The sequence below is a fragment of the Ciconia boyciana genome, chromosome 12 (genome assembly GCF_034638445.1).
Source record: "Ciconia boyciana chromosome 12, ASM3463844v1, whole genome shotgun sequence".
Taxonomy (NCBI): domain Eukaryota; kingdom Metazoa; phylum Chordata; class Aves; order Ciconiiformes; family Ciconiidae; genus Ciconia; species Ciconia boyciana.
The window spans coordinates 21,326,054-21,339,040 of NC_132945.1; the positions used below are offsets into that span (position 1 = coordinate 21,326,054).

The 12,987-nt window shown below is 41.4% G+C and overlaps 1 protein-coding gene across 5 annotated transcripts in view; it reads right to left on the bottom strand.

The window, feature by feature from the left end:
• Positions 1 to 592: 592 nt before the first annotated feature.
• AMOT (angiomotin) overlaps positions 593 to 12,987 on the bottom strand; it is a 62,134-nt gene continuing 49,739 nt past the window's right edge. For all 5 annotated transcript variants that reach the window (XM_072876625.1, XM_072876624.1, XM_072876627.1 and 2 more), the window contains 6 exons: positions 9,464 to 9,613; positions 7,453 to 7,643; positions 5,055 to 5,177; positions 4,141 to 4,373; positions 3,061 to 3,285; positions 593 to 2,008 (listed from right to left, as the gene is read on the bottom strand). In XM_072876625.1, the coding sequence (XP_072732726.1) occupies positions 1,908 to 2,008; positions 3,061 to 3,285; positions 4,141 to 4,373; positions 5,055 to 5,177; positions 7,453 to 7,643; positions 9,464 to 9,613 (1,023 nt within the window). In that variant the 3' untranslated portion in view covers positions 593 to 1,907. The remainder of the gene's footprint in view (positions 2,009 to 3,060; positions 3,286 to 4,140; positions 4,374 to 5,054; positions 5,178 to 7,452; positions 7,644 to 9,463; positions 9,614 to 12,987) is intronic.

Genomic DNA, 12,987 nt, shown 5'->3' on the forward strand with positions numbered 1-12,987 from the left:
AGTGTCTTAAGTAGTGGTGACGGAAGGGAGTTTGTGCTGCCCGCTAGAGCAGTCACTGGTAAAGGCAGGCTATTTAGACTTAGTTCATATCTTACCATACGCATTTTGCCATCTCTAACTTCTGTGGGTCTAGGAATATAGCCTGAAGAACACGAACAAGCAGCAAATCTGCTAGAAATGATGGGAAGTGTTTTTCTTGTTTTTACGTGATTATCACTAGAAAATGAACAGAACCCAACTCACAGCTGATCTTTAGGCACCGCTAAGTCACCCCTGCAGCAGACAGAAGGCACCTCCTCTTACCTCCCAACCCTCCATTGTGAAATTCATGTTATATCTGTTGATCTGGTAAGGCCATTTCAGTTGGACACTATATCAGTAGTGTCAACTAAGTAGGAACTGAGGACATTCACTAATTGTTCGATGACTAATTGCTGATTTTCCTTATTTCTGGGGTGAAATGATCTGAAATGAAAATCTGGCTACTCTCATGCTGCACAGAAAGCTGAGACTAGCCAGGTTCCCAACATGTGACCACTGGCTAATTAAATATTTTAACATTCAAGTAAAAAAAAGTAGTTTTTAACAGAAATTAATATTGAAGCGTTTTAATAAAATGCAAAGACAGTAACAAAAAATACTCATTTACTTCTATTGGTCTTAATATCTCATTATAGCATCTGCAACCAAAGCATTTGAAAGTAGCATCTGTGCTAGTTTCAAAAAATCTCAAAGTGATGACTTAAATGTGTAACTTTCTTCTGTAATGCCTCTGGGACTTTCTTCAAGCTGCTCTCTCCAGTTAGATGAAGAAAAAAAATATTTTAGAAGGAAAGAATTTGCCATCTGAAACTTTACACAGAGCTCCTCTTTAAAGCTCTATCTCTGAGGCTTTGCTATATGAAAAAGAATCTAGTATCTCCGAGAAGGAGGGACATACAAAGTAGAAGGGTATTTGAAATATAGAAAAATCTGCTATGGAGAAAGATCTCCACAGATGCAGTAGATTAAGTTGCTAACACTGAAAAGCAACAGGACTTGCCACTTGCACTATGGTAAATTTGGAGCAGTTCCACTAAAGCCAATGGAATTACAATGGCAGAAATCTGATCTAACAGATCAGGACTGAGCCTGTAAACTCTCCTTTTTTAATTTACGTAAAACATGAATGCAATATATTATTTACTATCCACTGTATAAATTATTGAAAAAGTACTTAAGTATAAAAGTGTGGCAAATCTTTCAATGAAACTAAAAATGTGAAATGCGACATTAATCACCGGAGTCATTTTTTTAATAAAGAAATAACACAATTTAGGAAGTAAAAAAAAAAAGAATGTTACCACATTGAAAATGGAAATCTTTCCAGCCTATGAATGTGAAATACCTATTCTGAGTTCTTACACTGAGTGTAAAGAGAAATCTCCCTTGATCACAGCTCAAATTTGTAAAAGTTTCTCAGAACACCTGTATTCTAAAACCACTAAGTGATGCTCACAACTAAGTCCCTGGTTCTGATCGTTGTAAGGCCACTCTGCTCACCTCACTGCGTTCAAGCTAGACATTTAACCAACAGCTGTGAGAGTAGGTACTTCTGTTTAAGAGACTTTAAAAATACTGAAATGAAGTATCAGATGTAGTGCAGCTAAAGTTCTTGGTTTTTCTCCACGTTACCAGATCCAGTATTTAAAAAATAAAGGGGGAAACTTTCAAAGAACAAGTGTTACGGGTTTTTTATAATTTAGAACAAATTATAAATTAACCTGTCCATACTTTTGAGACATAATATACAAGAGCAAACAGCTGAGTGTTCTTTTATTACTCAGGTACTACAATTTTTTCCCAATAAAAATGTCTTTTAAAAATTTCTTGCTACTGTATCCCAGCTCAGATCCTGGTACAGCCTTTCAGATGAGGTATTCTACCATCTCTCCATCTGGGAGGTCCTGCCCCATGGTCTGAACGGGGGCTTTTCTTTCAAGAGTGCTGGAGTGGAAGAGTGGCCCATCTATGTGATGAGGAAAAACAAGAGACAGACAATCAAAGCTGTAATTTCAATGAGGTTAGAAAAATGACGTTAACATTTTAGAAGTCATCTTCTATCACTGGCCAAAAGACAGCTAACAACTCCTTATTTAATTTAAAAAAATTCAATTCTTCATGTATGTAGCCAGACAAATTAAGATATTTTATCAAATTCCCTTTGGGTATCTCCCACTGATACACAATGGCATATAAAACTGGAGTGACTGCATTTAAACCAATGCAGTCAGTGTAGACTTTCACCACAAAACCTGTTCCCCTGTCTCCCTCGATACCCATTAAATAGCATAGCATGGGCAAGATGCACAGCAGACCAGCCAAATTCACTCTTCCATAAAGAACAACATAATTGTAATGTGTCTGTAAGTAGAAGAGGCAAGGTTGTGTAATCTGCATTGATTTGGCAGAGTGGGCTGGAAAATGAGCAGCTCTTGCCAGCTCGGAGCTCTGTGGGAAACAAATTCAGCTTTTGTGATAGTCACTGTCAGCTGGATCTAGTTGTGCCAACGCTGAAGTCGGTCCTGCAACTGGGACAGTACAGTAACGAGACAGCTTTATCACGATAGTTACCTTTCCTTTCTCTTCCTCTCCCTTATCTGAGTCCACTTTGCTTTGAATACCCACTAAAATGCAATGGCCAGTTTCTACAGCCCATTTTCGTACGCTGTTTAAACCCCACACGCTACTCACAATTTACTTCAGAGTAGATGCTGACTCAGAGACTATCCTGGGATTTGCATACACCTGCTCCAATTCTTAAATCTCGCTGTACCTCTCTACCCAGTGTGTCCATACTTATGGTACCACTCTTGAGGCTTTTTTTCCTTCAGAGCATTTGAGACAATGAAAACCCTCAGAATACTGTCAAGCTTGCCTCTGAAACCCATCTGTCCTGACAAAAACTACACGCAGTTTTCCTGAATGGAAAAAGGGATGGCAGGTCCTGCCCCACAGAGCAGAACTGATGGCGAGTCAGTGGCAGGGGACCCCTCTGGGAGAGCAGCTGAGCTTTGTTACCTGTTTTGTCTGCACTGTAGGCCAGGTTGGTACTGGGGAGTCGTCCTGGTGTGGGAGCTGCAGTGGAAGGTGCAGCTTTGCTTTGTTCGTTTCCCCGGTCAGTCTGGGTGCTGCAGTCTCTGCTGCCTGTTTTCGAGTGGGCTGACAGCAACGGTGTGGAAGGAAGGACAGGAGAGGGGGTGGAGGGAATGGATTCGGAGCGATATTCTGTTCCCAGCAGAACACCTTTGTGGAAAAAGGGAAGGAAATTTCACAATCCCAGAAAACTAACTACTATCAGTTCTGCATCCCTCTGTAGTACTTGCTCTAGGATCTCGAAAGCGCTTCGTGCTTCAGCAGACAGCACTAATTTACCTTTCTATAGTACCTTTCACCACTGGGTACTGAAGTACCCAAAGAATAGCAATATCCTCATGTTGTTGCATGCAAAGATACACAAGTGGGCACTAACACCTTACTTCCCTGTCTCTAAGCAGTGGCCCATCTATGGCAGGGTAAATCTGCACACTTTGAAATCAGCTGCAACAGTTTCTCATTTACATTTCAGGGTCTTTTAGTCTCATAGGGAGGGCCTTTGGGCCTAACTTCTCCCCAGAAAAAAAAATCATCTAAGATTTGCTTTGTTACCACTCATTTTCTCTGAACAACGGTGTTGAGCCATTCCAGACAGGAGTCATATTAGTGCAGGCACAACACTACAGGATAGCAATCCTGATCAGTATCTCTGCTCCTATTCAAGGAGACTTTACACCTTCAGACAGCTGTAACAACCCAGCTGAAAGCAAGCGCTTGGGAACTCTGAAAACTACAGCTTAAATATCCCTAAAGTCAGGTACCAAATGGGGAATAAAGGCTTACACATTTTAATGACAGAGCCTGGACATCAGAAGTCACTGCTTCCCGAAAGTGATTAAAACAAGCAGTTGTTCCAAATGTGTCCCATCTTGCTTGCAGTCAGCTTTACTGCATGCTAGGCCAGCTGATCTGTCTGTCCAACACACCTTCTTCCTTCTGCTGCTCCTGCCTCCCCTCTAAGCAGTGATTTGTGTACCTGAATTGCTACTGTTATTTAAAAATTACCTAGGCTGCCTTTCCAGCTCTTGTCCTCCCTCTTCTCCTCCAGGATGGGAGTGCTGCTCAGCGTTGATGAGTGGGACAGCAAGCCCGAGCCAGCGTTCGATATCGACATCAGTGACTTGGCGGGTCTCATTGAGGATAGCTGGTCTGTCTTACCAGGCTCCTTCCGGGAGCGCTGCTGGAGGACTTTGATCATGGCATCCTTCTCAATGATCTGAGCATGCAGAGTCTTAATCCTTTTTGAGAAGTACAAAGAAGAACAATGTACTTGTACTCCTGCCTCCTTGGACTGAGGCCCCATTGCCCCCATGGCTGTAACTAGGACTCCCTTAGGCATTGGGGAGGCAGAGAGAGGATGCCAGTGATCTTATTGCCCTGAATACTGGCTGCTCACTGGCCCACCAGAGCAGATCATGCATGAGACTTCCTATATACACGCATGAGAGAACGGCACTGAGATACCCACCCACCTTTGCCTACTGGAAGCTGCTCTAAACAGCCATGGAAGGGGCTTTGAGACAAAGGTGAGAGTTATGGGCAGGACATGAGACCAACAGAAAGAAGAGGATTAACACACTTTGGGGAGTCTGCACTGGACCTAGCCCCAGGGAAAACAGTTCTGTGAGACTGTTATGAGGTGGCTGGAGCCTGGGGTCTGATGAAGATGCCCTGAAGAGAGAAGAGGAACAGGCTAGATGCAAAAAATCTAACACAAGACTTTTTTGCATTAGCCCTCAGTATCAAGGCAGGTTTTGGATTGCTATGTAGATACTTCCTTGGCCAAATGAGCATCTGGCATCCTACATCGTTGCTATTGGTGAAGACACAAGAATTTCTGGTTCTGAAGGCGCCTACCCAGTCAATTAATTTAAAATCCCTGTCCTAAAGAAGCCAGATAGGACCAAACTGCATTTTACCTTCCCTCCATGTCGAGACACCTCCTGTTGGCAAGCAGGATCTCTTCCTCCTCCTTCTGAATGCGAGCTTCCAGCGATGTGTCATAGCTAGGGTTAGGCGAGTGGCTGATCACTGTCGTGTCCCTGAGAACAAGCAGTAGAGCAGATGAAGGACCAGCTAAGTTTGCTGCTTTCCTCCTAGCAGCACAAAATTGTTGCTCAAAAGTAACAAACAAGAATATCCACTTTTTTTGAGTTTAGGCTGGCTCAGTGTCTTCCAAAAATCCAACTCCCAGTCCTAATGAAAGAAGGATTACAAAAATATGCAAGTCATTACAACAATAAGTCAATCTACTGTCCATCTCTGGCCAGTCTATGATCTAACTTGATTCACTGTACTATTGTAAACTGATCGATGAGGCAAATCCAAGGACATGGGGAGGGGGAAGGATAGTATAGAACACTCGGCACTTTTCTTCAATTGAAACGGTGCAAACTTCACTTCAGATATAAAACTTTTTCCCTTCCCCGTCCAACAGTATCATACAGGGAATCTGAATATCAAAGGGAACTAGGCATGGAAGTTTCTTAAGCAATCCTAAGCAGCTTGGTCCGAAAAACTTGGAGTGGGCTGGAAACAGTTTTAGACTGATTTCATATAGTGCCTGATGTTAACACTGTGATAGTTGTTCAGTCCACTAACCAAAACATAACGAGTATTTCATTCTACTTGTTGTTCAGTCAGAACAAAGTCACTGTGCTACGCTCTGTATCACTGTATGACTCATAACATTAAGAGCATGTTACTCACACAGCTATGCATTAACATAATTAGAAAAAAACAAACACACAAAAAAATTTGGAGTTACCAAGAGCTCCAATTCATTGTAATAAGAAATCTGTTCTCTCAGACCCAGCAGGTCTAAGAACTGTCTGGTAAATGTACCTTTAACTCTGCAAAAGTTCAGATCAGGAACAGCAAAGCACCAATGTGAAGCACTTAAGAAGGTCATTCATCAAAGAAACCTAACCTGACCCAGATTCCTGCCCATGCTGTAAAGCATCCTTCCTGCAACCTCAGCTTCCTAAGGGATGCTATTTTCCACTATCAAAGAAAAGGGGAAGAAATTTGTGCACAGTGTAGATGAGGTTGCCACTGAAATTAGTGGAATCCCTCACAGCCTGTATTTTTGAAGGAGATACCATAGGTGCCAACTGCATATAAACTTGCAGAAGTATTGACACTAATGGAATACTCTCTTTTAGGGGAGAAGCAGCTAGAAGGAAATGGAAAAACAGAGGTTGGCTCTTTCCTGACTGGAAGGCATTCTTGTCCATTTAACAAAACCTGAACAGGCCTAACACATCCCCTCTCATTCCATGATAAACAATAGACCAGACCCCTACTTATCAGCGCATGCTGAAAATATAACATGGCCTCTAAGGACAAGCAGTAGCAAAAGCCTGTTGAGAATCTCTGGGGAGGCAGAAAAGAGTGCACAAGAAGAATCAATACCCTAAAATAACAGCCTGCTTCTGGAGCAAGATAAGATAAGTCTTTAAACACTAACACAGCAGATCTGCAACTTTACCCCTGTAATTCTAGTATGATCTTACAAGCTAGGAAGCCAGTTACGATAACATCCCTATTTGAATCTGGTTCATGAAACAATCTAAAATAAAATCTGCTGTCAAGAACCAGAAACCAGTGAGCAATGAAATTCTGTGTAAGCAATACCTAACGCTAAAGAGTTGCACTCCAATAACAGCTCTTGTTTACCAACTAGCTGAAGGACTTGGGCCTACTTAAAGCCATAATAAGTGTTTCTGTACAGTTGTCTTGGAATATGAGCTTATTACCAAATTTCAGACACCCTTCCCTTCCCACCCCCACAAGCAGTGCTCTCCATACACAGCAGAATGTTTTGAGCAGAATTTCCTAGTAGATGTTTCTGGTTAGTAACCATGTTGAGGACAATACCACAAAGTAATTTGCAAAAACATTCTGGAGAACAAGTAAGCCATTCAGGGTGAATGATGTGAATCACCAAGCTTACCCCATCTCACATGACTTCAGCGAGGACTGATTCCTGTTTGAAAAAATAAAAAAACAAAACCCTTCTCATACACCTACTTTTGAATCAACAGCTTCTAGGAATGGCTCAGAACAATTCTAGTCTGGAAAATTGCTCCTGCATGTGGAGGAATCTTCCCCTGGAAACAAGTTTCTAGTTGTTGGCAATTGCAGAGCACCCAGGAAAAGCAGCCAAGCTCCACTTGCATGCAGAAGTCTAAGAAGCCGTTCAGACCACAAAGCGAGGTATCATGGGAGGGTGGTATGACAACATTCCTTGGTGGGAAATATGACATTCAATTGGAAAAAGAAAATAATCCCTGTACTATGAAAGGTCTCATTTACCTCTGAGCAGCCACAGTTGCAGCTGCATCCAAAGCAAACTGTCTCATCACACTCTCCTCCAGGTACTTCTGTTCCCACTTGGTCATGTCAGCTTCCAGAGCGAGAATCCTTTCTTCCTTCTCACGCAGGAGTTCCATAAGCGCCGTGGCGTTGTACTCCGAGACGTTGGCAGCCTGAGATGTACCCTGACGCTGATTTCCAAAAGAAAAAAAAAAAAAAAGGCTCAGGATGCATCTGTAAGACTGTCTTGGTTGGTGTGTTTGCTTTTTGTCTGAAGGACAGAGGCTGGTCCAGAGGAGCACTGGCTTGACGCAAGAACCCCCCAGAGTGAAATGCAGTGGCCTATGCCATGTTGGGCAAACTAGGTGATGGTAATGGTCTCCTTTAGAGCTCAGTCTGAAACATCTGCAGGGGCAGTTCAGCCTCACTCTGTCAAAGCCAGGAAACAAGATCATATAATGCAAGAAAGGCTCCTTCTGTTTTCCAAATGTTGAAGCTCAAAAGTCATAAAACATCAAGTGCTGCTCCCGAGAAAGACAGCTTAACTCACAGCACCCATGCTAGAGTGCTTCCCGGTGCCATTACAGAGCTGGTCAATACTAACAAGCAAATACCTGAGCTGGAAAATACCCCTCCAAAGGCCTTTTTCCGTGTGCAAAGCACCACATGTGCATCCAAGAGCTAGATCATGCTATTCAGGTCTGATGTCTACAGTTCATCCATAATGCCTGAAGTAACACAGACTTACTTCCAACTCTGTTCCAGCAAAACACTAACTAGTAGACAAGTGTTATCACACCTTTAAAAAAAAAAAACATCCAAAATATTTTTAAAGGATTTGGTTATTAAATCAATAAGATCAGTATATACCTGTGGATTAAGTAGCTGGGGATTTAAAATAATTCAGTTCTAAAGCAAGATTTGGAAGACAGGCAGTGTTCCCTTTCAAAACAAGAAAGAGTGAGATTTGTTGAGCTAATAGTTCAATGGATAAAATGCATAGTTTTATGTGGAAGTCTCATCTGGGACTGGCAGGATATTTGACTTAAAAATAATTTTTAAAAAAGTTTAAAAGAAAAGAAATTGGGCAGACAAGCTATTTTATGTTCAGCTCAGAATTCTTAACCATGGCAAGAAAGCTATTTTTTTGTGTTGACTTAGGCTCAATGTCAAAAATTGTGGGGTTCAGAGTACCTAATCTTCCAAACGTAACACAGAAAAGTTTATCAAATTGCTGTAACTCCTACTAAAACCACTACAAAAATACAAGTAAGATTTAAATATCCATTCCTGTGCAGAGGTGGAAGTTGGGGGATAAACATAACCTGAAACTAAATGCAATTTAGAACACAGGCCTGCATCCTACTTCCAGTAAAATTTACAAACCTGACAGTTCACCTACATTTTCACATAAGTTGAAATAAAACTAAAACTTCACATCCAATTCGTAACACCCTGCACAAGCTACTTCTCATTCATTCTTTTCACTGCAAAAGACTCACGTTACAATCGTAAGAATATACTCTACATGAAACTCCCATCCCTTTCCATCAACTGCATTTATAGAATAGGTTTTGCTGTTCTGGTTTTGTTCGGTTTTTTTAAATGCAAAAGCTTTTTGAAGGGCCCCTTTTCAGGCCAGTTGTTAATGAATTTTATATAAAATCCCAAACTGTGAACAATATTTTTAAAATAATTTAAAAGTAAATATAACCAGGTTACTAAAAGATAGAACCCCATCTAGCTATATGGCTATGTCTGAATCTTGCCATGTGATGGATCCCCTATTGCTCTCTCATCTAAATTTTCTGGTTGGAATGGAAGAATTAAATCAAGTAAAAACAATACAACAGCCAGCAAATCCATTATTCTAGCTACCAAAAGAAAAATGTGTTAATTTTACAAGATGGAAAACTTGTAAAACTTACACTGCCCTTCTTCTATGTATGGTGTAGGGTATAGTGTACAATCCTACAAGAAACCTAGTATGGGCCAGGGAAACAGCGGGTACCTGCTGCATCCGGAGAGATTCCAGTTCTCTCTCGAGACGGGTCCGCAGCCTATGTTCCAGCTGTTCCCGTTTCTCACACGCTGCCTGCAGCTGAACCAAGGCCTGCTGCATCTTCTCCACCTTCTCAACATAGACCTGCTTCTTTTTGAGCTGAAACAAAGGAAGAGAATGCAACATAAGTTAAATAATGAGAACAAGTGAGTGAACTTCTGGCTTTGTACCCGTTGCAGAGCACAGAAACACCAGCCGGGAAGAACGTGTCCAGATGACTGCTGTCAGTGTGCCTCAGGCTCCTATTCTGGGCTTGACACACAGGATGTTACAGGTCTTTCCCATCTCTGCTTTCCTGCTAGGTGTATTTGTTCTTTTTGTCCTCAGCGACCCCATGGTAATGATGGAGAAACTGAGGTAATTATCTGTTGCAAATGACTGAGCAGCGACGGGCTAAAAAGGGCATCTGGGTTCATAATAGAGAGTGTTTAAGTGACTTGACACATGTTACCAAGGTAACTGTAGCAAAGACAGTATTTAGAGCTGGTCCACAAGTTGGGAACACTTTTCAGTGCAATATTGAAAATTGCTGGCAGTGTTTTTATGAGGTTAAGCAGAAACTGAAGCAAAACTTGCAGGATCCTATTCCAGTCCCGTAACAATAAAATAATGAATAGGATCAAAGCATACACTAGACATGGCCTGTGCTCTCTCCACACTGCAGCCAGGTTTATTCTAGCAGTCTGGACATTCATCTCGGTCATCTTGGTGCAGTGTGACCTGGGAGGTCCTGCTCCGTTCCTTGCCCCTGCCCTTCCATCCTCCTCCATTGCTCATCCTGCAAACCAAGCTGCTACCCTGCCTCACGATAAGCAATGAAAACTACCATGCTGAGACCCCCAATAACTGTCTTAGTAAGGTTAATCCACAGTTCAGGCAGAATAAAACCAAACTAAAATATGAATTAAAAAAAAGAATAAAACACAGCCAGGGCCCAGCTCTGTTCTAATATATAGAATAATGCACACCTACGGACATAATTTTCCGTTAAGGATAAAACTAACAATCACAATTAGCTGGCTTTCTGCGGCAAATCTGGAGCATTGCTTTTTTAGCTATGATTGTCATAAACCCTGAAATACAAAAATAGCAGGAAGAAGGCAACTTTTCCCAACAGTCAGAGCCAAAGTCTAGAGAAGCACCACAATGCAAAACACAGACTCCCTTATGTGAGTTCAAAGAGCTACTCTACAGCTTCGTGGAAGAAAAGTCCACTGAGGGATATTAAAGACAAAAGACACCACTTTTGGCTCAGGAAGTCCTCTTGGAAGCGGAAAGTATTCTGGGAAAGTATCACTGTTTGTTGGCCACATTCTGATAGTGTTCCCTAGGAATCTGCTGTAAGTTTTGGCGGAGACAGGATACTAGGCTTGCTGGGCTTTGATCTGAACAACACGAGCTGTTCTTACATCGCACCTTCTTTCCGAAAAGGTCTTATCTTGTGTTTCTTCAAAATTTTCCCTTTTCACACTCCTGTTCCTTGAGGCAATCCAGAGACTGCAATGTGAATAGCAGAGAGAGAAAAATCTCCAAACACTATTAATCCCAGACATGGTATCCTTTTCTTCTCTTCATAAAGTCAGCAGGCATCTAATCTCACAGCATGAATGTTGCTGCCCTAGAGGATTTTCCCCAAACAAGTATTTTATAATAAAAGTTACAATAAATAGTGAGTAATCCAGCCAAAGGCCTTCCCACCAGTGCATGTACAGTAAAAAAGTATTTTTATTCTTTGATTCCTCAAGATTTCAAGCTTGTTTGGAATGGGAGGGACAAGAACATTCTAATACAACTTAATATTCCACTGCTGCTCTGCAGAAAATCAATAAAAATGTTATACTTAATAGATCTTTTTATTCCAGATCATAATGCTTAGTAACACCAATTTAAGCTTTCTCAGACTCCAATAAAGTGTGTATTAATGCACTAGTTTTACACTTAGAGTAACAGCAGCTCATAGTAGTCATGTAACTAGCCAAAAATGATAAACTATGAGTCAGCAGCAGAACCTAGAAATGGAGAGCACCCAGTATCTTGGTTTTGTATATGAGCCTACCGACCTGGACAAGAGTAAGGAACAACCTAATAAACTCGCTAACAGTGAAATATCATGCATCGAGCTGAAGAATAATCTCTTGAAAAATCAGCTCTCCTCCCCCACTCTTCTATATAAGAAATTAAGGAAGGAAGGACAGACATTTGGTCTCTTATTACCTACCACAAAGCATTTAAATTTCTGAAAAGTTTTTTAACACACAGATATAATTCTCCTTGCAAAAGGTAGTCACTGACAACATTTTACTAGTTTCATAAATAATAAGCCTGAGTATGCATATGTGTGGATTAACATTTTGGCCTGCATTCAAAGAATACCAAGAGCCCAGCCAAAAAAGAATTAGGAAACAGAATTTCCACTGAAACGTTCACTTTGAAAGTGCTCCCATCAGCCGAACCTGCAGGTGAAATGTTGCAACACCAGCCGTTGCCCAACTTACCAGCACTGCCTGCACATGCCTAACTCATGCACCAGACCTAAAGTACAGGCACAGCTTGTTCAGTGGCTTTTCATAAAGACAGCTTTTTTTTCCCCTTCACAAAATACACTTCATTTTCCAGCATCAGGAAGAATTAGGAATGTTAGAAAATTTGGGGTTTGTGTGTGTATTTTTTTTAATGTCTTAAAACCAGAATTAATTCAGGAATCCCTCAAATAATTTTCAGGGTTTTGGATCACAGATGTTCAGTAAGCTTTAAAGGCACGTATGTGCTCCAGACAACTCAGCTTTCCTAATGTGTCTTTTGACACAATTATCCTTTCTATATGAGACTGTTTCATTTCATGCACCCGCTGCACTTAGTCAACTCACTGCATATTCTGGCTGTGTCATTCATTTCCAGCTCTGCCATCTCCGCTACTGCAAGTATTTGTGAGGAACAATTTACCTTTCTGTGAACCAGGATTCTCCAGGAGTGGTAGTAGTGAAGTCTAATTTTTTTATTTTTTTATTTTTAAATCTTTCTGACTTGATCTGTTCTCTCAATGTAAAGAGGATCAGGAATAATTCTCCCAAGCACAGAGGGATTTCATTACCATAAATTGAGAGTATGATCGTGTTTTCCTAAGACAGGAATTAGAAACAGAGTTTCCTGAGTATTGCCAGGGTGCTGCAGACATAAGTGAGATGGAAGGAAGAAAAAAAAGGCAACATGCTGAGGCTTGTTCTTGGTCATCTGCCATGGATTCCCCACCCTCTCTTCCAGCAAAGAACCAAAACTGGCTGCTCAGTGCCAACGGCCACAGTAACATCTACCACAGGGGAGATGGCATCAAAGGACGCTGGAATTCTGTCCTCTGCAACAGGCCTTGCAGTGAACACGTGCTCTAGAGAAGAGTTCATTCCTGAAGCTTTACACGGATGCAGTCACTCCCTTTGGTGTATAATTTTAAATATATTTGACAAGATAGTAATTTT